General features: G+C 43.5%; 3 protein-coding genes across 3 annotated transcripts; 2 read left to right on the forward strand and 1 right to left on the reverse strand.

Moving 5' to 3' along the window:
• Nucleotides 1-626: 626 nt before the first annotated feature.
• LOC139461962 (SH3 domain-containing YSC84-like protein 1) lies at nt 627-14140 on the forward strand. Its single transcript, XM_071243450.1, has 9 exons — nt 627-691; nt 1459-1631; nt 2198-2332; nt 3904-3968; nt 4642-4883; nt 7820-8024; nt 9568-9793; nt 12005-12181; nt 13538-14140. Exons 2-9 carry the CDS (start codon nt 1517-1519, stop codon nt 13645-13647), a joined length of 1275 nt encoding a protein of 424 aa, XP_071099551.1. The 5' UTR covers nt 627-691; nt 1459-1516; the 3' UTR covers nt 13648-14140.
• An 803-nt stretch (nt 14141-14943) lies between these two features.
• LOC139461595 (spidroin-1-like) lies at nt 14944-16418 on the forward strand. Its single transcript, XM_071243070.1, has 2 exons — nt 14944-15243; nt 15303-16418. The coding sequence occupies exons 1-2, from the start codon at nt 14944-14946 to the stop codon at nt 16416-16418; spliced, it is 1416 nt and encodes a 471-aa protein (XP_071099171.1).
• Nucleotides 16419-23438: 7020 nt separating this feature from the next.
• Nucleotides 23439-24551, reverse strand: LOC139461963 (uncharacterized). Its single transcript, XM_071243452.1, has one exon. The coding sequence runs from the start codon at nt 24549-24551 to the stop codon at nt 23439-23441; it is 1113 nt and encodes a 370-aa protein (XP_071099553.1).
• Nucleotides 24552-25583: the final 1032 nt, after the last annotated feature.

Here is a 25583-nt window from a genome sequence, read left to right on the forward strand (position 1 = left end):
CGGTCAAGTTCCTCACAGCGATAACCCGTTCGCGGAGCTCGCTATACTACCGAGAGTGTAACGAAGGTGTCACGCGCTGGAAAGGAGCTTGTTTGACAGTCAAGCTCCTTCCCAGCGCGTGACACCTTCGTTACACTCCCGGTAACATCGCTGCCACCAGTGTGGGCGCGGCCATTACAAGAATCTTGAAATTTGCCCTCTAATCCCAAATGCAGTAACGTTGATACTTTTGTTTATGTCTTTGGGGATGCCATCATATTTCATTTTGAAAAGGTTTACGACTGACCATATTTTCCAGATGAATTTACTTTGTTGTTTTATTAATCCGATTGGTTCGAGATTGCAGACTAACGGAAAATCAACCAACTTCTCCCTTACATTCTTACTATATCAACAACAAGAATGTTTTAATGCAGCGATAAGTGTATTTGGCGTCACGACAGTCGTCACTTGTTTGTAAACATAACGGTCATTCGGTTGCGAGTTCAACTCCAAGCATGGTTGTGGCCACCTATTCACAGTGGGGAGTTTTGACTGGTGGCAGCGATAGTATAGAGAGCTCCGTGAACGTACTATCGCTGTGAGGAGCTTGGTTTGACAGTGTATAAAGGGAAGTAACTCCCGATGCTCTGTAACACGGAAGTGAACAAGATTCAACTGTTGTTCGGGGAGGACTTTATTTTGTCATATGGTAACACTTCTTTACTTTGTCGTGTCATGTTAACGCTATTTCTTATGTGACACTGGCTTGTATCATAATGACCAAAACCGATTTCTGTCACTACTAACTCTTGTAGCTTCTTCGTTTGCACGTACATTTATATTCATAATTTCAACATTCCCGCACCGTCATTTATGTCTTTTTAACTTTTCGTGTAAAAACGCAGGTTTTCATAAAATCATGCTGTTTACAATATGTATGATTAATGTTGTTATGGCCATTGGCTTGTCAAAGAAAATTTTGAATAACAAACTTATTTCATATCTGAAAACCAATGTGTTATGCTCTGATATGCAGAGGTGATTATTCTAAGTTCTAAGTGGCTCTAACATGCTGTTACTTTTGACATGTTTGAGGCATTAACACAAAATTATTGTGGCACTATTGAGCTACTTTCACGATATAATTTTACAAGATCATGTCACTTTCTAGCCAGTCTCACGTCCCTCTCTAGCCACTATTGCACTACTTTCTAGCCACTATTGTGCCATTTACTAGCTGCTATCATGTCACTCTAGCAACTAGCACACCACTTTCTAGCCACTAGCACACCACTTTCTAGCCACTATCATGTCACTCTAGCCACTGGCACACCACTTTCCAGCAGCTATCGTGTCACTGTAGCCACTAGCACACCACTTTCCAGCAGCTATCGTGTCACTCTAGCCACTAGCACACTGCTTTCACCGCCTCAGACTGTACGAGACCTCATCTCAGAATGGCCGTTATTATTCCAGTTTGCTGCAGACTGTAAAGATGGGGACATAGACTAGGGCCTGTCAACCAATCACAACGATGGTGAACACACCAATACCACACAGCCTCAAGTCTGAGGCCAAGAAGGCGGCCAAAATCCTGCGAGAGTTCACCATGCCAAGTGCCAGAGCTGGACCAGACAAACTCATTCCTGGTATGTGTAGTCAGTATCAATACTGGGTTGAAGTATTCATCATAAGTGTTGAGGTGAGGTGAAATGGTGTTTAACATCGCATCCAAGGTTTTTGCACTTATATAGCGACCTGTATGCACATGTGTGTGTGGCTGCTTGTACTAGTCCAGACTGATGCCGATTTATAGTGCTAGCCCACTGAGATACCATGCCGCAGTTTAACATGAATACCCCACTCAGACACAGTATACTGACTCCAAGCCAACCAGTTCTTGTTTTGGCCCCTCTAAATCAATACGTAGGGAAGTGAAGTATCGAGTCACATTGATTCATATCAACACTCTACATGGTTGGTTCATCTCAACTTCCACATGTTCAACATTTCATGAGTAGATGGTTTTATATCTGCAGTATCTTCAGTACTGTCATGCAGTACTTTCCAGATGCAATTATCTTGAACGCGACATTAGTCCTCATTTCACCTCACCAATTAAAATTTCAAACTTTGTTTCCCCTGACTTTCACACCAGCATATGATGGTTTTGAAACCCATGACATGCCTCCTTTTTATCTTTGTGGTGTTACAGCTGGTATTCTAGCAAAGGCCAAGGGTCTGGCCATACTGACCGTGGTGAAGGCGGGGTTCCTGGTGACAGCGAGAGGGGGTAGCGGGGTCGTCATCGCTAAATTGGAGGACGCTGATGAGGACTCCCACACCTGTGGTAGGTTGTGATGCAGAGACGGGACACCTGTGGTAGGTTGTGATACAGAGACAGGACACCTGTGGTAGGTTGTGATACAGACACAGGACACCTGTGGTAGGTTGTGATACAGAGACAGGACGCCTGTGTTAGGTTGTGATACAGACACAGGACACCTGTGGTAGGTTGTGATACAGAGACAGGACACCTGTGTTAGGTTGTGATACAGAGACAGGACACCTGTGGTAGGTTGTGAGACAATGACAGGACACCTGTGGTAGGTTGTGATACAGAGACAGGACACCTGTGGTAGGTTGTGATACAGACACAGGACACCTGTGGTAGGTTGTGATACAGAGACAGGATGCCTGTGATAGGTTGTGATACAGAGACAGGACACCTGTGGTAGGTTGTGATACAGAGACAGGACACCTGTGGTAGGTTGTGATACAGAGACAGGACACCTGTGGTAGGTTGTGATGCAGAGACGGGACACCTGTGGTAGGTTGTGATACAGAGACAGGACACCTGTGGTAGGTTGTGATACAGACACAGGACACCTGTGGTAGGTTGTGATACAATGACAGGACACCTGTGGTAGGACGGGATACACTTCTGCCATTAGTGCACCTGGCGACTGAAAATAAAATCTGATCAGATTGTTTGTCATATTCATATATGACTACTTATCCTATCTCACATGCTACATGCCCTTCTGACCATCCCCGCATCACAGCTCCTCTAGCTTTCAGCTCTATAAAAGAGAATGATGTGGCAGGGGTAGTCAGGAGATCAAGTAAGCTCACAACGCAGGGGACTACAGTGTGTGATCCATTTGTTTGGGTGGTGTCTATGGTGATGCTGGTATGTGTTCGGGGGAAATGTCTTTAGAGCTGGAAACTTTGTTCTAAGGATAGAACGAAGAAGGAAGAAGTGAAAAGTGTATATACAGTATCTAAATAAATAATTTCTTATAAAATTTTCCAATATGTGGAGTCCTGTTACAAATAGGAGCTTCTGACCCGGTAAGTCTGAAGCTCCTTGAAATGAATATTGAGGGATGAAATATATGATAACAGTGTTTTCATTGCCACAAACACCATTCACGCAAATACACACTCATCTATACATTATACAATGCATAAATAAAGTTGTGATTGACATGTGGTAGATGGTAGAAAACTGTGAGGTGACACAAAATGGTGACTAATTATTTCCATGTGGAGGGACTGTTGTTACTGTCCAGGGGGCACGGGTGGCACAGTCGTCTAAGGTGCCGCGATTCGCTGCGCAGAGTTGCGTCCCTTGGGCACACCAGAAAACTATTTTTGTGGTTCGAATCCCGGTTCACCTCGAATATGTTTCTAGGTTTGTCAGCACCATACCCGTGCTTGTGGGTTTCACCTAAGTGGTAAACGTCTGAGACCTGCATCACTTCGTGCTTTCCTCCCACATTAAGCTGACACGCCGCGCTATAACTAGAATACTGTTAAAAGCCGCGTTAAACCTAACTCGCTCACTCACTCAGTTTAAACCATGATATAACATCCATTTTGTTAAATATATGCATTGCTTCACACTTTGTGTTTCAGGTTGGTCCGCTCCCAGTGCAATAGGAATAGCTGGTCTGGGAGGAGGCTTCGAGATCGGGGCCGAGGTTAGTGGAGACAAGTCCTACAGGTTATAAATATCACAAACTTTGATAGTCTAGGATCACATAGCACGATAGTGTTAACTTTCCAAAAGAAGCATGTGATATAAAATCATGAAGATGATCGACTTTCTTTGATCTTTTGGAGAATTTACTACTATTGTCTTTGCTCTCACAGCAGTGCTAACTGTATGTAGCAGGATATGGAGTCAATATACAGATGACTTCCTTACCTTGTCAGCTTGCTGATGGGGTTAATCTCTTTGGTCATGTGGACAAGGCATCTGACCTCGAATCAGAATGTCAAGGGTTGGAATCCCATCACGGGAAGTGAAAATTTTATAACCAGTACATTGGCGCCCAATGTGGGCTCGACACATTTATAGTAACTTTGAGAAAAATATGTCTCAGTACCGTTCTTTGTGACCTGGGACGTGCCTTTTGTTGATGGGGAAGTATGTTCCAGAGTGTGTAGTCATCCCACAGATGAGATCCTCACCTTGTCAGCTTGCTGACAGGGTTAACCTCCTTGGTCATCTGGTCAAGGCATCCAACCTCGAAAAAGAATGCCTTGGTTCGAATCCCACCTTTGGAATTAGTAACTCTCTGGCCACGATATGTACACAACAATGTTATGGATATATTTGTTTGCATATTTCAACTACCGTGCTTCCAACAGGTAACAGACTTCGTCATTATTCTGAACAAGAAATCTGCTGTCGAAGCCTTCTCCAAGGGAGGTAACTTGACCCTAGGTGGCAACTTCACGATTGCAGCGGGGCCGCTAGGGCGCAACATCGAGGGTGACGTCTCTCTGAGAAGCCCAGCAGCGATGTACACATACTCCAAGACCAAGGGAATATTTGCAGGCATATCGATAGAGGGCAGCGGACTCATTGAACGCAAGGATGCCAACAGAAAGTAAGTATAATTGCCATGGTTTTGTCTGTTGCTGGGATCTGGACCAAAACATCACTCACTCCTAGGGTGTCCTTGTAGGTATTCTGTGACAGAACAGGTCCCCAGTACCCCATGCTTGTCTCCCTGAGGGGATTCTGTGACAGAACAGGTCCCCAGTACCCCATGCTTGTCTCCCTGTGGGGATTCTGTGACAGAACAGGCCCCTAGTACCCTATGTTTGTCTCCCTGAAGGGATTCTGTGACAGAACAGGTCCCCAGTACCCCATGTTTGTCTCCCTGAAGGGATACTGTGACAGAACAGGCCCCTAGTACCCCATGTTTGTCTCCCTGAAGGGATACTGTGACAGAACAGGTCCCCAGTACCCCATGTTTGTCTCCCTGAAGGGATACTGTGACAGAACAGGCCCCTAGTACCCCATGTTTGTCTCCCTGAAGGGATACTGTGACAGAACAGGTCCCCAGTACCCCATGTTTGTCTCCCTGAAGGGATACTGTGACAGAACAGGTCCCCAGTACCCCATGCTTGTCTCCCTGAAGGGATTCTGTGACAAAACAGGTCCCCAGTACCCCATGTCTGTCTCCCTGAAGGGATTCTGTGACAAAACAGGTCCCCAGTACCCCATGTCTGTCTCCCTGAAGGGATTCTGTGACAGAACAGGTCCCCAGTACCCCATGTCTGTCTCCCTGAAGGGATTCTGTGACAGAACAGGTCCCCAATACCCCATGCTTGTCTCCCTGAAGGGATTCTGTGACAGAACAGGTCCCCAGTACCCCATGTCTGTCTCCCTGAAGGGATTCTGTGACAGAACAGGTCCCCAGTACCCCATGTCTGTCTCCCTGAAGGGATTCTGTGACAGAACAGGTCCCCAGTACCCCATGTCTGTCTCCCTGAAGGGATTCTGTGACAGAACAGGTCCCCAGTACCCCATGTCTGTCTCCCTGAAGGGATTGTGTGACAGAACAGGTCCCCAGTACCCCATGTCTGTCTCCCTGAAGGGATTGTGTGACAGAACAGGCCCCCCGTACCCCATGTCTGTCTCCCTGAAGGGATTGTGTGACAGAACAGGTCCCCAGTACCCCATGCTTGTCTCCCTGAAGGGATTGTGTGACAGAACAGGCCCCCCGTACCCCATGTCTGTCTCCCTGAAGGGATTGTGTGACAGAACAGGTCCCCAGTACCCCATGCTTGTCTCCCTGAAGGGATTGTGTGACAGAACAGGCCCCCCGTACCCCATGTCTGTCTCCCTGAAGGGATTGTGTGACAGAACAGGTCCCCAGTACCCCATGCTTGTCTCCCTGAAGGGATTGTGTGACAGAACAGGCCCCCCGTACCCCATGTCTGTCTCCCTGAAGGGATTCTGTGACAGAACAGGTCCCAAGTACCCCATGTCTGTCTCCCTGAAGGGATTCTGTGACAGAACAGGTCCCCAGTACCCCATGCTTGTCTCCCTGAAGGGATACTGTGACAGAACAGGTCCCCAGTACCCCATGCTTGTCTCCCTGAAGGGATTCTGTGACAGAACAGGTCCCCAGTACCCCATGCTTGTCTCCCTGAAGGGATTCTGTGACAAAACAGGTCCCCAATACCCCATGCTTGTCTCCCTGAAGGGATTCTGTGACAGAACAGGTCCCCAGTACCCCATGTCTGTCTCCCTGAAGGGATTCTGTGACAGAACAGGTCCCCCGTACCCCATGTCTGTCTCCCTGAAGGGATTCTGTGACAGAACAGGTCCCCAGTACCCCATGCTTGTCTCCCTGAAGGGATTCTGTGACAGAACAGGTCCCCAGTACCCCATGTCTGTCTCCCTGAAGGGATTCTGTGACAGAACAGGTCCCCAATACCCCATGCTTGTCTCCCTGAAGGGATTCTGTGACAGAACAGGTCCCCAGTACCCCATGCTTGTCTCCCTGAAGGGATTCTGTGACAAAACAGGTCCCCAATACCCCATGCTTGTCTCCCTGAAGGGATTCTGTGACAGAACAGGTCCCCAGTACCCCATGTCTGTCTCCCTGAAGGGATTCTGTGACAGAACAGGTCCCCCGTACCCCATGTCTGTCTCCCTGAAGGGATTCTGTGACAGAACAGGTCCCCAGTACCCCATGCTTGTCTCCCTGAAGGGATTCTGTGACAGAACAGGTCCCCAGTACCCCATGTCTGTCTCCCTGAAGGGATTCTGTGACAGAACAGGTCCCCAATACCCCATGTCTGTCTCCCTGAAGGGATTCTGTGACAGAACAGGTCCCCAGTACCCCATGTCTGTCTCCCTGAAGGGATTCTGTGACAAAACAGGTCCCCAATACCCCATGTCTGTCACTGAGTGCCTGTTATCCATGCACAGCAATGTTTATGAGCCGGGAAAGTTCATTCATCACTGGTAGTTACCATGGTTACTTGTGTTTAGGGCTGGGACGAGTCCAAATTTACAACCCGGGTACCCACCACCCTATTACACGACCCTACCCGGGTACCCACTGTAGCTCTGAGGAGATGTCTAAAAAATATCCGATTGGGCACATTTTTAGCATAGCCCTGGCAAAACGTATTTAGATACAATAAACAATCTGGTCATTCATACACTGAAGTGGAATTAAATTATATCTTTATTCAACATATGAAAAATCAGAAGGAATGGGTGCATAGTCAGAAAGAAATGCGAACATTAGTGACTTGTAGTGTAACCATAGAGTTCTAGAAATTTTTTGTCATCAAACAATATATCACGTGACTAACCAGGGTCTGTGTAGTCCTGTGGGTACCCGGGTTCCTCAGTACCCACCTGACCCGGGTACCCGAGTTACCCGTCCCAGCCCTACTTGTGTTCTATCTGAATGTGACAGCCTCTAAATTCTGCCATAAGAATATGTTTGTAAGCTCTAAAAAATGAATTTTCCAATTATTTTCAAATGTCTGTTATGCGCCTGTTTCCTGTACGTAGGTTTTATGGGCAAGACATCCGAGCCTACCGCATCTTGATGGGGGAAGTGGATCCCCCAGTGGAGTGTGACGCCTTGTATGAGGTTCTCCGCACTCACCGGGAAGTCGCGGTCAGGGCGGCCATGAAGATGGCTAAGGAACAAGCATGGAAACACAGGCACACGATCAAAGATGTCGTCACCACCGGCATAGCACACAAGCTCAGTGTGAGTGTAGATTTATGAACTTGCAACTTGAATGTACCATATGATAAATGACATCTGGGCTTGTTTTCATAAGAATGTATACCGTATTCGACGTAATAAGCGCCCCGCTCAAATAAGCGCCCTCACGATATTTGCTGATGTATTGGCAAGTGAACAAGCCCAATTTGCATCCCTTCCGATTGATCAATGTCCACAAGACTTATTTATTCGCGTATAATACACACTCTTATGTTATATGCACCCTTATTTATGGGCAATTAAATTCTGGAAAAATATATCTGTCGAACATAAACATTTCAGGCTGTCAGCATAAACAACGAAATTTATCTTTCAACTCTGTTTTTTTCACCAAAATAATATTCTAATAAGAACCCCCCATTTCTAATTTTGAGAGTGCCCTGGGCGCTTATTACGTCGAATACGCTAGATTTTATTTATCATGCCAATGAAATTATTCTTGACTTGAAGCAGACCAAGCAGGACACTTACATGTCTCCAACATGGCGATCAATTTAAGTCCCATCAATTTCCTTCTGTCTGTTCGATGAAATATAATAAATGTTATTATCAAAACGATTTGTTACCATGTCTCGAAACTAACATTATGGAGGCCCCACGATAGCTGTCTCGTTTAAAATGTAGGCATGGTACTCTAGAATTGATGTGATCGCATTTACTCATGAATTTTAATCCAATACCAGAGGCTCTGAGTACTGAAATATTGTTTTCGTAAGAATTTATATTTTTTGTGTAGAAGGTTGTAATTATGATTTAGGTCAAAACACCAGCTACCTGTCAGGATGTCAGTGTAGAAGAGGCTGTCTGCCATAAAGATTGTGTGTTTAAAATGGCTGATTGTGCGTATCCAAAAATGTAAATTTTCCCATTGCTGAAACATTTCTGCTTCTATCCAAAAAACATGTTACCCTGCCTGGTGCTCGGCATTATGGTGATGAAACAAGGACTGAATTGTTTGATAGGCATTACTTGAAAACGAGGACTGGTTGGCTCAGAGTCAGTATATTGTGTCTGAGTGGGGTATCCATGTTAAACTGCAGCATGAAATCTCAGTGAGTTAGCACTAAAAAGTCAGCATTAGTCTGGACAAACAGCTACACATGCATACATGTCGCTGTGTAAGTGAGTGTGCCATTTCTCCCTATTTCATCTCACCTCACCTGTAGTCCCCCTGTAGAAAGCACTTGTATTTTGAGGGGGCACAGGTGTCCCAGTCGTCTAAGGCTGTGCAGAGTTGCGTCCCTTGGGCACACCAGAAACCTGTGATTGTGGGTTCGAATCCGGGTTTGCCCGATTATGTTTCTAGGTTTGTCAGCACCATACCTGTACTCATGGGTTTCAACGAAGTGGTAAACGTCTGAGACATGCAATACTTGGGGCTTTCCTACCACATTAAGCTGAAACGCTGTGATATAACTGGAATACTGTTAGAAGTGGTGTTAAACCCAACTCACTCACTCACTCACTCACTCACTCACTCACTCACTCACTCACTCACTTGATGCATTTCTATTTTGAATCTCAGGCTTTCCGCTCGGGAGAAAAGGGAGATAAGAGCGAGTCTACAGGTGACAGATCGTCGCATGATTCGGCACAAGATTCGGCACATCAGTGGGCTCGCGAGTCGGCACAAGACTCAGCATGGGAAACCGCATCATCTGACAAGATGGACAAGTTTGCCCGGACCTATTCAACGAAAACTGTCACAACCAAAACCACTCATGTTGTACGAACAGCGTCTACTGCATCAGGTGAGTTTGTGATCATTGTATCGAAAACCTCTCATGTTGTACAAACATTGTTTACTGCATCAGGTGAGTTTGTGATCATTGTATCGAAAACCTCTCATGTTGTACAAACAGCGTCTACTGCATCAGGTGAGTTTGTGATCATTGTATCGAAAACCTCTCATGTTGTACAAACAGCGTCTACTGCATCAGGTGAGTTTGTGATCATTGTATCGAAAACCTCTCACGTTGTACAAACATTGTTTACTGCATCAGGTGAGTTTGTGATCATTGTATCGAAAACCTCTCATGTTGTTCAAACAACATCTGCTGTTCTGTGTGCCATGGGTTGCTTTAATAAGCTGAAAGATATGTTAGACGACGATGGGGTGGGGGGGGTGGTGTCTTAAACTGGGGATGTAAACAAATAAACAGTTGTGTAACCAAATAAACAATTGTGTACAATTAACCTGGGAAAGGGCCTCCCTACATAAATCTATTCCTTTGATGAGTAAAATACTGGAATACAGTATTTGACTACCGTTGGACCTGGAATATGTAAGGATTATTGGTTTTTTTTATAAAAAATGGAAATAAAAATGAAATGTGCGGCAAACTTTATGATGATGTGGGCGGTGCCTGAGAACCAAAAGTATTATTTTTTTTTAGCCTAAAGTAGTTTAGGCCCCATGGGGGATTTTGTGTTTTTCCAAGTGCTCCAGCACTCCTCACTTTGATAAATGTGACCCGTTCGGAGAAAAGTGACCTTTGATACAATTGTGCTGTTATGTAATAAAGAAAGATGTTTGACGTCAACTTTCTTCCGTAAAAATCGCCATGTGTGCAGACTGTAAAAAAGTATTGTATTTGTCTCTTGTTAGTTTGTAGTGTAATAAAAACATGATCTCAAAGCATTTTAGCGTATATGTCTTCTTTAAAGTAATCAGACAGTATATCTAAAAACTGTAATTATTACATAAACAGAAATCTGAAAATGGGAACTTGCAGAAAATGAGTCCAAATGTGGATGCCTTGTTACTGTGTAATAAATATGAATTGAAGCTCATCAGATGTAGTTTTGTCTCATGATTGGTCACAAGCTATGGGCAGCGGTAGAAACTAACAGTTTCTGTCCACTAGTCCTTGTACATCTTCCGGGTGAGGTGAGTTGAGGTGAGGTGAAATGGGGTTTAACGTCGCGTCCAAGATTATTGCGCTTATATAGCGACGTGCATGTACGTGTGTGTGTTTGTTGTACATCTTCCGACCCGTGAAGATTCCGGGGTAGAATAGGTCTTCAGCAACCCATGCTTGCCGTAAAAGGTGACTATGCTTGTCGTAAAAGGCGACTTACGGGATCGGGTGGTCAGGCTCGCTGACTTGGTTGATACATGTCATCAATCCCAAATGCGTGGATTGATGCTCATGATATCAATCACTAGATTGTCTGGTCCAGACTCGATTATTTACAGACCGCCATCATATAGCTGGAATATTGCCGAGTGTGGCGTTAAACAACAAACCAACCAACCAGCCAACCAATTGTACATCTTCCCGAGGCAAGAGAGTTAACTGACTTTAAAAGTCCATTTTCCACCTTGTCGAACTAGGCTGGAATTCCTTGGCTTGATCGTAGCGCCACCAGTGGTTATTATGAGTTATGTCCCTTCTGAGCCTCTCCTATGGACCAATCCGATTCCATCACTTGCACCTGTTTCAAACAAAATGGCAGCGCCCAGTCAAGACGATCTGATCGTTAATCAAGATCTATATTGTGATAAAACGGGTCTTACATCGAGAAGTGCATCAAATCATGCGAGCATCTTGATTAAAAACATGAAAAGGTTTGGAAAATATCTGTTGACAATGAGTTGGTGGTGCACATGCTTTACAAATCCTGCAATCGACCGAAATCTGCACGACAGTTTACGAACAGGATTTCGATTTCATTGCGAGATTTTGATTGGACTATGCAGAGACTAGTTAGTCCAGCCAAAATGTAACTCCATAATACAAGCCTAGTTTGGCATGGGTGGAAACTGGACTTTCATAGTCAGTTAACTCCCTTGCCTCAAGAAGATGGTCCTTGTAATGAAAGTGTATAGCAAAGCCCATAAAAATGACAAATTTCTACTCGTTCTTATGATACCTTAACCATTGGGCAATTTGGCAAGGACTACAGGACTAGTGCCAATTTCTAAAGCTGACAGGTAATGTTATATATTTCCTCTGTAGGCAAGGCACAACTCCGGCACTCCCCACCTAGTCTCCGGCACTCGCCGCCTAGTCTCAGCATCCGAAGTAGAGACAAACCTCCGAAGACAGATGCAGTTGTCAAGTGGGACAACCTTGTTGCTGTAGCCGAGATTCCATTCCGAGGTCAGCTGTCATGTGACCTCTCATTCAAAACTGGTAGGTCACAACCTCACAACTCTGACGAAGTATTCTGACACCGCGACAGTTATCATCGCAAGTACATGCTAGATCCAAACAAAGGCTTCTATACTTTAATGTTTTCCAAAATCAGAATTTGCAACGTTTTTAACAATCTCATTAAAATCAGATCTCACTACCGCTCATCAAAGGTCTGAGGACATCCCATTGCAGGTCACATAAGACCGACCTCTCGCGAACTTTGACAGACCAATGGAATAACTGACAAGAAGTCAACATTAGCCAATCAAAACTTAGCTTCCTCATGTTTTACGGCACCAGTTTCAAACTGGCGACTACGCTTTGAAACGTATTTTGATAAGTTCTCGATTATAATTTTGAAACCTGAACAAAAGAATATTGTGGACTGGCTAATAGATGGCCTAGATTGTATGGATTCAATCATAAAGCCCATAACTGTCGTTCGGAATACTCCAAGTTAAATTTTTGAGGTTGCATGATTAGAACACACATTCCGACTGTCACTTACATGATCTGGTAAGCGATGCTCTAATTGGTCAGATGAAAGATCATTCTGATGTAACCCGTAATGGGATGTCCACAGATCTTTGTTTGGCTGTAGCGAAAACTAAGATGTAATTTTAATGAGATTACGTTTTTAAGTAATTGTACTTAAGTTAATATCAGAGATATCACTATGGGACCTTTTTTTCTGTATTTTTTTTAACATACGTTTTTGTAGAAGTACTGCATTTAATTTTCACAATGTTTCATGCAAATTGAATCCAGTGCACATATACATCCAGTGTATTGCATGGCTGTCAACTTTTTTTGAGTAGTTTAGTAGGCAGTAGGGTCAGAAATGTTTAGTTGTATTGTTAAATAATGACACTGAAAACAGGGTAGACCCCATTGCAGAGTTTGACATGATGCAGAAATGTACGTATAAATGTATAGAATGGATGCAGAGAAAAAACATTTTGCATCCAAAGGGATGCACAATGATATTCATTTTACCAAATTTTTGACAACACATTGGTCCTGTAATTATGGTTAGTAATTATCAAATCTTTCAGTACAGTAAACTACACCGTTTCATTACTTTACAAGTCACTCATATACAGGTAGAGACCCTCGAAATTAATTGTTAAATGTTCCTTGGGCCCCCGAGTTTTGTGAATCAAGGTAAAACCCTGCCATTGGTCATATCTAACTAGTCCACATGTGACTTCGGACTTGTGAGTAATGTAAAATAACTAGATTTTGGGGTAAAACAACTAGTCCATCTAGATTGTTACTAGTCTTAGACTAACGGACTAGTGGCTGTGTCTATCCCTGTGGAACAAGCATCGACTATTCTGATGTTTGTTGCAGGAGACAGGATAGAGGTTTTGACAAGGACAGACTCCCAGTTTGACTGGTGGGAGGGGAGTCTGCAGGACAAGGTCGGCATCTTCCCTGCGAACTTCGTCCGAGTGCTGTAGGAAGCTGTGTTCCAGACACACAGAGTTTCCATGACAACCATACATTCCCGCCTCTCACACTCCCTGACAAGCAGCAACACGTGGCTGTCTCATGCCAAGGGATGGGTCCAGGAAGAGTTGGGGGGATTACGCACACGACACACGAGTCACAATAAACACATGCTAGGTTGACACATGGTGTCAAGGTGTCTGTAAAAATTAGAGGTGCACTCCACTTGCAACCACCTCTTAAAACTTAATGACTAGTACAGATCTACACCAGGAACAGCTGTTGAGACTGTCTTCAGTCAAAAAGAAAAAAATGAGCAGCTAAGGGCTGGTCCGGTGACCTCAAACTTCGTTTGGCAAGGACTGAGACCTGTCTGACAATTTTCATTTTTTGGTCGTAAAAACACCCAAGTCTTATGCCCATTGTTTCATCTACAATCAAAAATGAAAATTGTCATGTGGACTTGAAACTCGCCAGGCGGGTCAACCTTGACCCTCCAACCACATTGGCAGTCGAACTTGACCTTACCCACCTTTTTCTCAAGGGATTAATGGGGTTCATTTCAGGTCTGACTTGCAAAAACGTATTTTAGATCAAAAATAAAAATTGTCATACTGACTTGAAACTCGCCAGGTGGGTCGACCTTGACTCTCCAACCACGTTGGCAGTCGAACTTGACCTTACCCACCTTTTTCTCCAGGGGTTAATGGGGCTCATTTCAGGTCTGACCTGACTTTCAAAAAACTTATTTAAGATCAAAAATGAAAATTGTCATACTCACTTGAAACTCACCAGGCGGGTCAACCTTGACCCTCCAACCACGTTGGCAGTCGAACTTGACCTTTCCCACCTTTTTCTCCAGGGGTTATGGGGCTTGTTTCGGGGCCGACATCACTTGCAAAAAACGTATTTAAAAGTCCTTGTTTAATGGGAAATTTTGTAAATTTGTATGCCAAAACCACAGCTACTGTGATGATCATATTGATATTACAGCATAAACCACAGATTACATTGTCAAACAAGGAAATCAGATTATTTATACTTGTAGATATATTTTCATTCTTGCATAAGCATTAATCATTTTGAATTATTCATGAAAAGATATTTTTGAAAATTTAAGTAAAACTCTATCGCAATATTTTACCCAGAAACAATCATAGTTCATGTTTATTTAAGCTTGCACTGGGATGTGAGTGAGTGAGTGAGTGAGTGAGTTAAGATTTAAAGTCACATCAGCAATATTTCAGCCATATCATGACTAACACTTGTGAGTTCATGCTACTTTAAGCTCTGCAATAAATGAAGTGATGGTGCATCTCAAGGTGGTGCATCTCAAGGTGGTGCATCTCAAGATGGTGCATCTCGAGGTCGTGCATCACAAGATGGTGCATCTCAAGGTGGTGCATCTCAAGGTGGTGCATCACAAGATGGTGCATCTCAAGGTGGTGCATCTCAAGGTGGTGCATCTCAAGGTGGTGCATCTCGAGGTGGTGCATCACAAGATGGTGCATCTCGAGGTCGTGCATCTCAAGGTGGTGCATCTCGAGGTGGTGCATCACAAGATGGTGCATCACAAGATGGTGCATCTCGAGGTCGTGCATCTCAAGGTGGTGCATCTCAGGGTGGTGCTTCTCTAGGTGGTGCATCACAAGATGGTGCATCTCAGGATGGTGCTTCTCTAGGTGGTGCATCACAAGATGGTGCATCTCAGGGTGGTGCTTCTCTAGGTGGTGCATCACAAGATGGTGCATCTCAGGGTGGTGCTTCTCTAGGTGGTGCATCACAAGATGGTGCATCTCAGGGTGGCGCTTCTCTAGATGGTGCATCACAAGATGGTGCATCTCAAGGTGGTGCTTCTCTAGGTGGTGCATCACAAGATGGTGCATCTCAAGGTGGTGCATCTCAAGGTGGTGCATCTCAAGGTGGTGCATCACAAGGTGGTGCATCTCAAGGTGGTGCATCTCAAGATGGTGCATCTCAAAGTGGTGCATCTCAAGATGGTGCATCTCAAAGTGGTGCATCTCAAGATGGTGCATCACAAGATGGTGCATCTCAGGGTGGTGCATCTCTAGATAGTGCTTCTCTAGGTGGTGCATCACAAGATGGTGCATCTCAAGGTGGTGCATCTCAAGATGGTGCATCTCAAGGTGGTGCTTCTCTAGGTGGTGCATCACAAGATGGTGCATCTCAAGGTGGTGCATCTCAAGGTGGTGCATCTCAAGATGGTGCATCACAAGATGGTGCATCTCAGGGTGGTGCATTTCTAGATAGTGCATCTCTAGGTGGTGCATCACAAGATGGTGCATCTCAAGATGGTGCATCTCAAGGTGGTGCATCTCAAGATGGTGCATCTCAGGGTGGTGCATCTCTAGATACTTCATCACAAGATGGTGCATCTCAGGGTGGTGCTTCTCTAGGTGGTGCATCACAAGATGGTGCATCTCTAGGTGGTGCTTCTCTAGGTGGTGCATCACAAGATGGTGCATTTCAAGGTGGTGCATCTCAAGATGGTGCATCTCAAGGTGGAGCATCACAAGATGGTGCATCTCAGGGTGGTGCATCTCTAGATAGTTCATCACAAGATGGTGCATCTCAGGGGGGTGCTTCTCTAGGTGGTGCATCACAAGATGGTGCATCTCTAGGTGGTGCTTCTCTAGGTGGTGCATCACAAGATGGTCCATCTCAAGGTGGTGCATCTCAAGATGGTGCATCACAAGATTGTGCATCACAAGATGGTGCATCTCAAGGTGGACAGAGTCTACCTGGCCATTTTGTTATGTAATAGTTGGAGAACTGGTGATTTGTTTCAGGATTTAAAGGTATTGTTATCACAGATGTTAAGTTTTGTCTTGATATAGCAAACACAAGTCCCCATCTCAAGCCAAATGCTTGAGGCCGATGAACAGCAGATCTGTGAATAAAATGAACAGTGCCCACAAATTGCACTTCTCACTCTCCACAATTGCTTCTCAAAACACCAATCAAAATGCATGCATCTGTGTTGCCCTTTTCTCGAACACCTGGCGTCATCACTGATTTTCAGTTGTCCTTTAATATAATTTTACTGCTATTTTGCCTTTTACACCCAAAGGAATCTGTTTTGTTGGATAATCAAGACTGGTTATTGTTGGCATTGACATTTTATAAATATTGTATACCACCCAATCACAGGCACTAGAAGACAAATACTGAAAACAGATGTCTTCTATGTTCCTGCTGTCAGTGTGATTATGGCAAGTGTGGCTGACGTCCTTGATGCCACAGTTGTGATAAAGTGGCACACAGAATCCTGAAGGCTAATACCTTCTTTGTACGAGTGATCCGCTCACAATGGGGTCAGTGAGGAGTCTGGAATTTTTAATAGCTACAGAATACATTTTTGGTCAGTTCTTCAAGACATGTAATACTTTTGTTGGAAAATTCTGTTTTTCAGACTCATAGCCTGTGATTATTTATTCACTTTTTGTAAAACCCATGGCAAAGTAAATATTGTCTAGTGTGTATTATACAACTCCGGATGAAAATAAGCAGAATATTCAACAATACATGACATTTTTTAATGGATGTATTCATGTTCTTCCAACTTCTAGATGCATATCAAAGACTTCAGAATATTCAAGGTTTTCTACAATTCATTTTGTTGGATCTGGGTAGAATAGGTCTTCAGCAACCCATGCTTGACATACAAGGAGACTGTGCTTGTCATAAGAGGCGACTAACGGGATCGGGTGGTCAGGCTGGATGACTTGGTTGATGCATGTCATCGATCCCAATTGTGTGATCGATGCTCATAATATTAATCACTGGATTGTCTGGTCCAGACTCGATTATTTACAGACTGCCGTCATATAGCTGGAATATTGCCAAGTACAGCGTTAAACAACACACAAACAAACAAAACAAAACATTTTTGTTGAAATGAAGTAATGCAAACTCTTTTTCTTTTGTCCATTGCTGGATGGTATGGTGCTGATGCATTCTGGGATATTTTTATTATTTTGAGAAAACACTGTGCTATTGTTGTTATGGTTATCAACTGTTTTTGTAATGTGTAATAGTTATGTACAGTTCATTATGTCAAGGTCGCCATCAATGAAATGTCTTTCTGATGTGTTCAATCAAAGGTGTCGTGTGCATCATTTATTTATTATTATTCTTAAATGTGTTATTTGCAACAACAAAATATTTGTATTGTCAAACATGATGATCAGGATTGGCCCTATTGTCCAAGGTGAAGCAATTTATTGTGCAGAGTTGCCTCCCCTAACCATGCCATGGCAGGCTTATAGTTAAAATAAAAGAATCCCACATTCGACCTTCTTACGCTCCTTGGCCTTTTCTCAACCGTGAAGATCCGGGGTAGAATAGGTCTTCAGCAACCCATGCTTGCCGTAAGAGGCGACATACGGGATCGGATGGTCAGGCTCGCTGACTTGGTTGATGCATGTCATCGATCCCAATTGTGTGTATCGATGCACATGATATTAATTACTGGATTGTTTGGTCCAGACCCGATTATTTACAGACCGCAGTCATATAGCTGGAATATTGCTGAGTGCAGCGTTAAACAACAAACCAACCAACCAACCAACCAACCTTGGCCTTTTAACAACTCCGAGGTGTAGTAAATTGAGTGCAGAAGGCTATGGTTTGATCCCAGATGCACATTACCAAAAGATGTTAAATGATTTACTTGTTGTTACCCTGCCTGGCACATAAGGGTATCAAACAAGGACTGGTCGGCTCGAGTCAGTATGCTGTGTCTGAGTGGGATATCCATGTTACACTGCGGCATGGTATCTCCATGGGCTCACATCCTCACATCCTCACACACATACACTCTATATCAGTGACATAACCTTGAAGTGACATTAAACCACTTTTCACCTCACCCTCATCTTTCAGAATAGATCTTGCTGGTGGGTTTCACAGAAGAGACACACCACTACAGTCTAAGTCACAAACTGGCCTTACACCAAAGTAATGGCAAAATGTTACATAAATGAAAAACTTTCAAAACAGTGAGTAACCTTGGTTACAGCTAAAACAGCACCGCATCAAAACGGCACCAAACTGGCAAAAACGTCTGCTGGCTTAACGAAAACGTCTGCTGGCTTAGCGAAAACGGCTGCTGGCTTACCAAAAACGGCTGCTGGCTTACCAAAAACGGCTGCTGGCTTACCAAAAACAGTATAGTGTGCTGTGTCACCTGGCGAAAACCTGTGCTCATGCTACAGTAATAAAATTGGTATTAATAAATGTAAAACATAACGTTTATCATATGTATGTTGCGTTTTTGCCAGACAAACTTGAGGACATTTTGATGTGGTACCATCTTAGTCTAATCCGTTTCACCTGACTGACCCAGCTGTTCAGTCAGATCAGCATGCACTTGTAACAAAACACATTCTGTAATATACATTTTTTGACAGGTATTTTAACCATTCCTAATGGCAATGTTATATCTTTGTATGAAAATATTGTTCACATTATATAAAAAAAAACTTGTGAAAAGATAACGGTGTCTTCTTTTGTTTTTATCCAGTTACTCATGATGTTACACATATTGGAGACTACAAGTATAAATTAATAATCTCCAATTTGTATGTGGAGTTCAGTAAGGATTCAGTTGCGGAAATCCCTCTTAGGGCACAACTCAGTCTCATTGATATCAGATCTTAGTTGACTCCGCTGCTTTGGTGATGAGATTGGGCTCCAGTACTCTGAACTTGAAAGAACACTAATTTACTTTGTGGAACGTCATTCATCGTCCAAAACTGGCTCCCCCACGAGATATTGCTTGGGTGAGGTCAAGCCATATCTACACTGTAGATATTGCTGCAATGAAATTGCATCACAATGCTTTGCACACCAGGGTGCACGGTGACCCAGACGTCTAAGGTGCCGCGATTCGCTGTGCAGAGTTGCATCTCTTGGACACGCCAAAAACCTAATTATTATTAATTAACTAATTATTTCCAGGTGGAGGGACTGTCCAGTCGTCTGAGACTCCTCGATTCGCTGTGCAGAGTTGCGTCTCTTGGGGTATAAAAACCATGATTGCGGGTTCGAATCCCGGTTCGCCCGATTATGTTTCCAGGTTTGTCAGCACCATACCTGTGCTCGTGGGTTTCACCGAAGTGGTAAATGTCAGAGACCTGCATCACTTCGGGTTTTCCTCCCACGTTAAACTGACACACTGTGATATAACTGGAATACTGTTAAAAGCGGTGTTAAAACCCAACTTATACAAGTCCGTGGTGAAACCCACGATCACGGGTATGGTGCTGAGAGACCTAGGAACATAATCAGGGCGAACCGGGATTCGAACCCACAATCATAGGTTTCTAGCGTGCCAAGGGATGCAACTCTGCACAGCGCCTTAGACGACTGGGCCACCCGTGCCCCCTTGGTGCCTACAAAGGCAGAGGGGCACAAGGAAGAGGGGCACAATCGCCTTTCTCCCTCCGGTTGTAAACATTCAGATAATGATTGCATTTTGAAATGGCCGTTCAGTGAGTACTGAGCCATTTTTTGCGCATGGGTGAGTATATCTGTTGTGCAGCAACTTATGTAAGGTCGGATTGGTTATTTTCAGTTTAATCGGTGTGTAAACGTTAAATCACCCGTGACTGATGTAATCGCAGGTCCTGGGAAGCCACGGTTTTAAAGAGTTCAAGGTGAGGTGGGTAAAATGGGGTCATGTTCTTGATTATTGAACTTATATATAGACATGAATGCACCTCTCCGTGTGTGGGACTCCGTGGTCTAGTGGTAGAGCGTCCGCCAGAAGAGCGGAAGGTTCGGGGGTCGATCCCCGGCCGCGTCATACCAAAAGACGTTAAAAGATGGTACTTGTTGTTATCTTGTCTGGCGCTCGGCATTAAGGGGCTAAAACAGGGACTGGTCGGCTCGGAGTCAGTATACTGTGTCTGAGTGGGGTATTCATGTTAAACTACGGCATGGTACCTCAGTGAGCTAGCACTATAAATCGGCATCAGTCCGGACTAGTACAAGCAGCCACACAAACACACACGTACACGTTGCGTCCAAGATCATTGCACTTATAGAGCGACGTGCATGCACGTGCGTGTGTGGCTGCTTGTACTAGTCCGGACTGATGCCGATTTATAGTGCTAGCCGACTGAGATACCATGCCGCATTTTAACATGAATACCCCTATCAGACACAGTATACTGACTCCGAGCCCACCAGTCCTTGTTTTAGCCCCTTAATGCCGAGCGCCAGACAGGGTAACAACAAGTACCATCTTTTATCGTCTTTTGGTACTTATAAAGATATGTGCATGGACGTGTGTGCGTGTGTGGCTGCTTGTACTTGTCCGGACTTATGCCTATTTTATAGTGCTAGCCCACTGAGATACCATGCATCAGTTTACATGAATACCCCACTCCGAGGTTCATACAGCTTTGCCTTCACCCTATGAAGATTCATACTCCAGTGAACTCACACAAAGTGAAATATATATTATTTTGATTTAAACTATAATGATAACACAGTTATCCAAAGGTCTCCTGAACAACCCTTTTCTAAATAGGTTTCTCTTTGACACTTGCACATCCTGACCATTCACCTCAAATACGATGATGACATTCATGACGAGTTACAGCAATTATTGCTGGACACGCTCGAAGATTACCCGGATGTGTCGGTGATCCGGTTGTTTCAAAATGTAATCATTCATATATAATCTGATTCTCCCTCACTTGTGTCTTGACATCAAGTGTATCGACACAAATCGGTAAAAAATTGAAAACTCCGAGGCTCTGAGTGCGGCTTAAAACAACCCCATATGATATAACCAAGTCCTTACGACCGCTCTGAGGAACACCGCGTTCTTGTACGACCGTTCGGTCAGGTATCCGTGGCAAAATGATGAGATCAATGTCATGCGTAGTTTTTAAAAAAAGATACATGGAAGTTTAAGACTGATGATGTACTTCAGTGTGTAAGACTGAGTCTTCTGAAGTTGAGAAAAGTGGTATCTTCATTGCAGTGAACATAAGCACTTGATATTTCACTGCAGTGAACGTAACACTTTGACGGAATAATTGTCTTGCAAGAGTAACCTCCCCGCATATTGTCTCCCTTTATCGTGTCTGGCCCGTAACCAAACTGTTGACTTCCTTTTAAGTGAGGTGAAAAAAGGGGTGATGCTTAACTTTTTCCATGTGCATATTTGTCATTTATACGGAGGAAAGGATAAAATAATCTATGCGAAAGCCAAGCAGAACATAACACTCTATATTATAAAATAATTGTTAAATTTTGTTTGTTGCGTTTTTTCTCTCGTAACAAAATTAGAGACACAACATCTAACAAAATGTATGAATTCTTCATATCCATGCAGATTCAAGACTAGATCTGATGGTATCAATGTGAGATTCCAAAATAAAATGTCTGGCAATTCAATCATTTTTTTATTCTCAAATCACAACCGACGGTGGTACAATATCATATAACCGAGGAGCAAAAGAAACGATACCCCCAAGTATATTTTAACCACGGACCTATAGACATACATACATAGGTCCGTGATTTTAACATATGTTTGACTTGAAAATATCATAAGTTAGCGGTATTATAACCGAATTTTAACTTACTGGCGCTTAGTCAGCCCTCAATGAATACTTCTACATAATTTTAAAATATAACTTTATTTGTAAAGTTTTAAAAATTAAACCATTTTTTTCGCATAATGCACACTGCAGGCGGGTATCTTCGACATATTATCTTTGATATATTACAACATTTTAAACATGGTAGGGGTCATGCTGTTTCAAATTCATTCCTGTCTTCATTGAAGGGGCACGGGTGGCCCAGTCGTTTAAGGCGCCGCGATTCGCTGTGCAGAGTTGGGAACGCCAGTAACCTATGATTGTGGGTTCGAATCCCGGTTCGCCCCGATTATGTTTCTAGGTTTTTCAGCACCATACCCGTGCTCGTGGGTTTCACCGAAGTGGTAAACGTCTGATACCTGCATCACTTCGGGCTTTCCTCCCACATTAAGCTGACACGCCGTGATATGACTGGAATACTGTTAAAAGCGGCGTTAAACCCAACTCACTCACTCACAAACTATTGCAGGAATGAGTGATGGTTAAATAGACATAATCAAATTTAACAACAGTTCTTTCGATTTTCAATAACATTAATAAATAAAAAAGATATACGTTCTTTTGCCCCTCAGTGTAATATAAGACTTGCAATTACAATAAAATAAGTCTGTTTCAACATGGAAACATTGAAGTTTTGAAAATACACTCCGACCAAAGTTAAGTCAGTTCACCAGCCCTTATGGTGGATTTACTATCGGATGTCGTGCTTGTGTTTAACCTTCCCTCTAATTCATCTGTTCATGTTCCGAGAATAATTATGGTAGCCAATGCCATATGGGTACAATGTGTGAACTATCTTTATGATGTCCCCTGCCGTGATATTGCTGGTGGCGTAAAACCATACTCACTCACTATTATTAATCCGGGTCGTTCTTTTGATATTAAAAGAAACATTGTCACGCATATTATAAACACTGACATGTGTTATTGTTTATTTCATTTACGTTTGTGATGTACGCAGAGTTGCGTCCCTTGCGGACCTATGATTGTGGATTCGAATCCCGGTTCGCCCCGATTATTTTTATATGCTGTTCAAAGCGGCGCTAAACTCGACTCACTCACTCACTTTTGTGATACACACGTGGTTATTACATTACTGGTAAATATCGCATGGATTTGGATTGAACATATGTTTCCAGTACGCTTCTTTAAGACGAGGATATTCACATTCTGATAGATGACCAAAGCACGGGATCGTCTGCTGGTTTAAACATCCGATGACACGGAAAAATGAAGTTTAGGACCCAGTTGTCTCCAAACACGCCACGTATACGTTCCAGATTGGTCCGAATGTCGGTCACGTTAATATCATTGGCCTGTTCAAATGTCGTCTGCGACGTCAACAAAATACTGAAAGAATCCACGAGGTGGGTTCCAGAGAGGACTACAAAATACGTCAGCGACCATCCCAGGAAAGTTAGGAAGCTAATCATATAGTGCTGGTATCCGAATAATGCACGCACGAGTGAGACAGGGGGTATAAGGTCAACATAGGCTATGTTTGGAAGGATTTCAATGTATGCATAAGGCGCCATATGAATAAAAGCATAAAAACAACCGAAAAAAGTCCAGAAGAGAAATACTATAAAATGTCTCTGATTGTTGACCCCGACACAAGATCCGGCAAAAAAACAATGATGATCTCTCTTCAGAACACACCTCTGACACAGAACGCAATGGTGGCATCGTGGCGGCCTAGGACGCCTACAGACGACACACGGTGACCAGGACCAATAGTCATATGATTCACGTTCACAGTGACCGTCTTTGTCCGGCAACGTGGTTGCGACAAACATTCGGTATACCTTTTTTCTTTTGGTGACTCCGTTCGATTTAGTCTGATTGGAATTAATGTCCTTTTCACTCTGGTGAAAGTCAGTGATGTGGTGGTCGGCTCCTTGCTCGACTGGTATACAGGGTCCACTTCCGGTTTTATTCGTAGGCTCGGTCCCATGAACGAAGGGGTTGTAGTGCGAATCCACATACCTTATACAGAACCAGTTTATCATCATTTCAAACGAAATAACACAGGATAAGATTTGATTCATTATCAAATACACGGCATCCCATTCGCTGTAGAGGAATGGCAGCGCTTCCGTTACTCCCCAGTAGAAAACACCAAACAAGACAATGAAGAACACAAACGGTCCGACCCTGTTGACGACCACATGGAATGATAGTTTGGATACTATGGATGATATGTATCCAGAATTTCCTTTCAATTCATGACGATTCTTAAACTTTTCTCTCACTTCGAGTTTGCTGTGGTCCGCCATGGCCGACTGCTGGTTGACGTCTGCTCGTGTTTGTGACTGGATCGTGACGGTCGCCTGGGTTACAAGTATTACCTAACCCCCGAATCCGGCACTCTGATCACCCTGAGTGAGAAGGGCCGTTACACAACATGGCTCCACCGCTGAATACCCTGTTGATCAACCAAAGAAGTAATGTGATTAATCCTGAATGCCATATTGTCCACCTAAGTAGCCCATTATACGTGAAGGAAACCTGACGAAGAGGGTGTCAGTGAAATAAAGTAATTAAACATTGTAGTGAACCAAACTCACCAGTATAGCTTACGTCACATATGTTATATATTTATTATACAACAGTGCTATTTTACGGACAATATGAAATAATATTTTAGTGAAATGGTTTACCTTAAAGTTATAAAGTAAACACAATTTATGGATAACAATTTTATTTTGACTGAAGTTGTTATCCAAGACTAATTCGTCTTACCAATGTACAATGTATTAACTGTATTTCCTTTTCGAACGATAGCATTAATCACCGAGTGCGGCGTGAAACATTACTCACTCTTTCCTTATCGTTATAGCAAGCAATGTTAGAAAGTAATATATTAGTCCGTTAAATGTATTGTACAGCACGTCCATTAACCAGACAACCATTATCCCCTTTATGGACTAAACACTTGACTGTCCACAGAAAGAAAAACACTAATGCAGACTTTGGAGTGCATGTTATTTTATGACGCAGTTAGCAAGTTTCCGGCTATATCAGCTAAACAAGTCTGACACGAGTCTGAGCTGGACAAACTAAAAGTTGACTCCATAGGCAACGACGCCGTGATATAACTGGAATACTGTTAAAAGCGGCGTTAAACCCAACTCACTCACTCACTCACTCCACAGGCAACGATCCACGCCGTCCAGGCTCGATAACACATAAAACATATTGTAGGTGAGGTGAAGTGATATGAAATGGGGTTTAACGTCGCGTCCAAGATAAGTGCACGTATATGGCGACCTGCATGCACGTGTGTGTGTGTGTGTGAGTGTGTATCT

This window comes from Haliotis cracherodii, unplaced genomic scaffold (assembly GCF_022045235.1).
Source record: "Haliotis cracherodii isolate W230 unplaced genomic scaffold, xgHalCrac1.p SCAF_15, whole genome shotgun sequence".
Taxonomy (NCBI): Eukaryota; Metazoa; Mollusca; class Gastropoda; order Lepetellida; family Haliotidae; genus Haliotis; species Haliotis cracherodii.

Bases quoted from the DNA above. Each gene is read 5' to 3' on its own strand.
- LOC139461962 (XM_071243450.1), top strand. From the start codon at position 1,517: ATGGTGAACACACCAATACCACACAGCCTCAAGTCTGAGGCCAAGAAG. The intron at 1,632-2,197 runs GTATGTGTAGTC...GTGGTGTTACAG, and splicing joins ACCAGACAAACTCATTCCTG to CTGGTATTCTAGCAAAGGCC. The intron at 8,025-9,567 runs GTGAGTGTAGAT...TTTGAATCTCAG, and splicing joins GCATAGCACACAAGCTCAGT to GCTTTCCGCTCGGGAGAAAA.
- LOC139461595 (XM_071243070.1), top strand. From the start codon at position 14,944: ATGGTGCATCTCAAGGTGGTGCATCTCAAGGTGGTGCATCTCAAGATG. The intron at 15,244-15,302 runs GTGGTGCATCTC...GGTGCATCTCAG, and splicing joins TCGAGGTCGTGCATCTCAAG to GATGGTGCTTCTCTAGGTGG.
- LOC139461963 (XM_071243452.1), bottom strand. From the start codon at position 24,551: ATGGCGGACCACAGCAAACTCGAAGTGAGAGAAAAGTTTAAGAATCGT.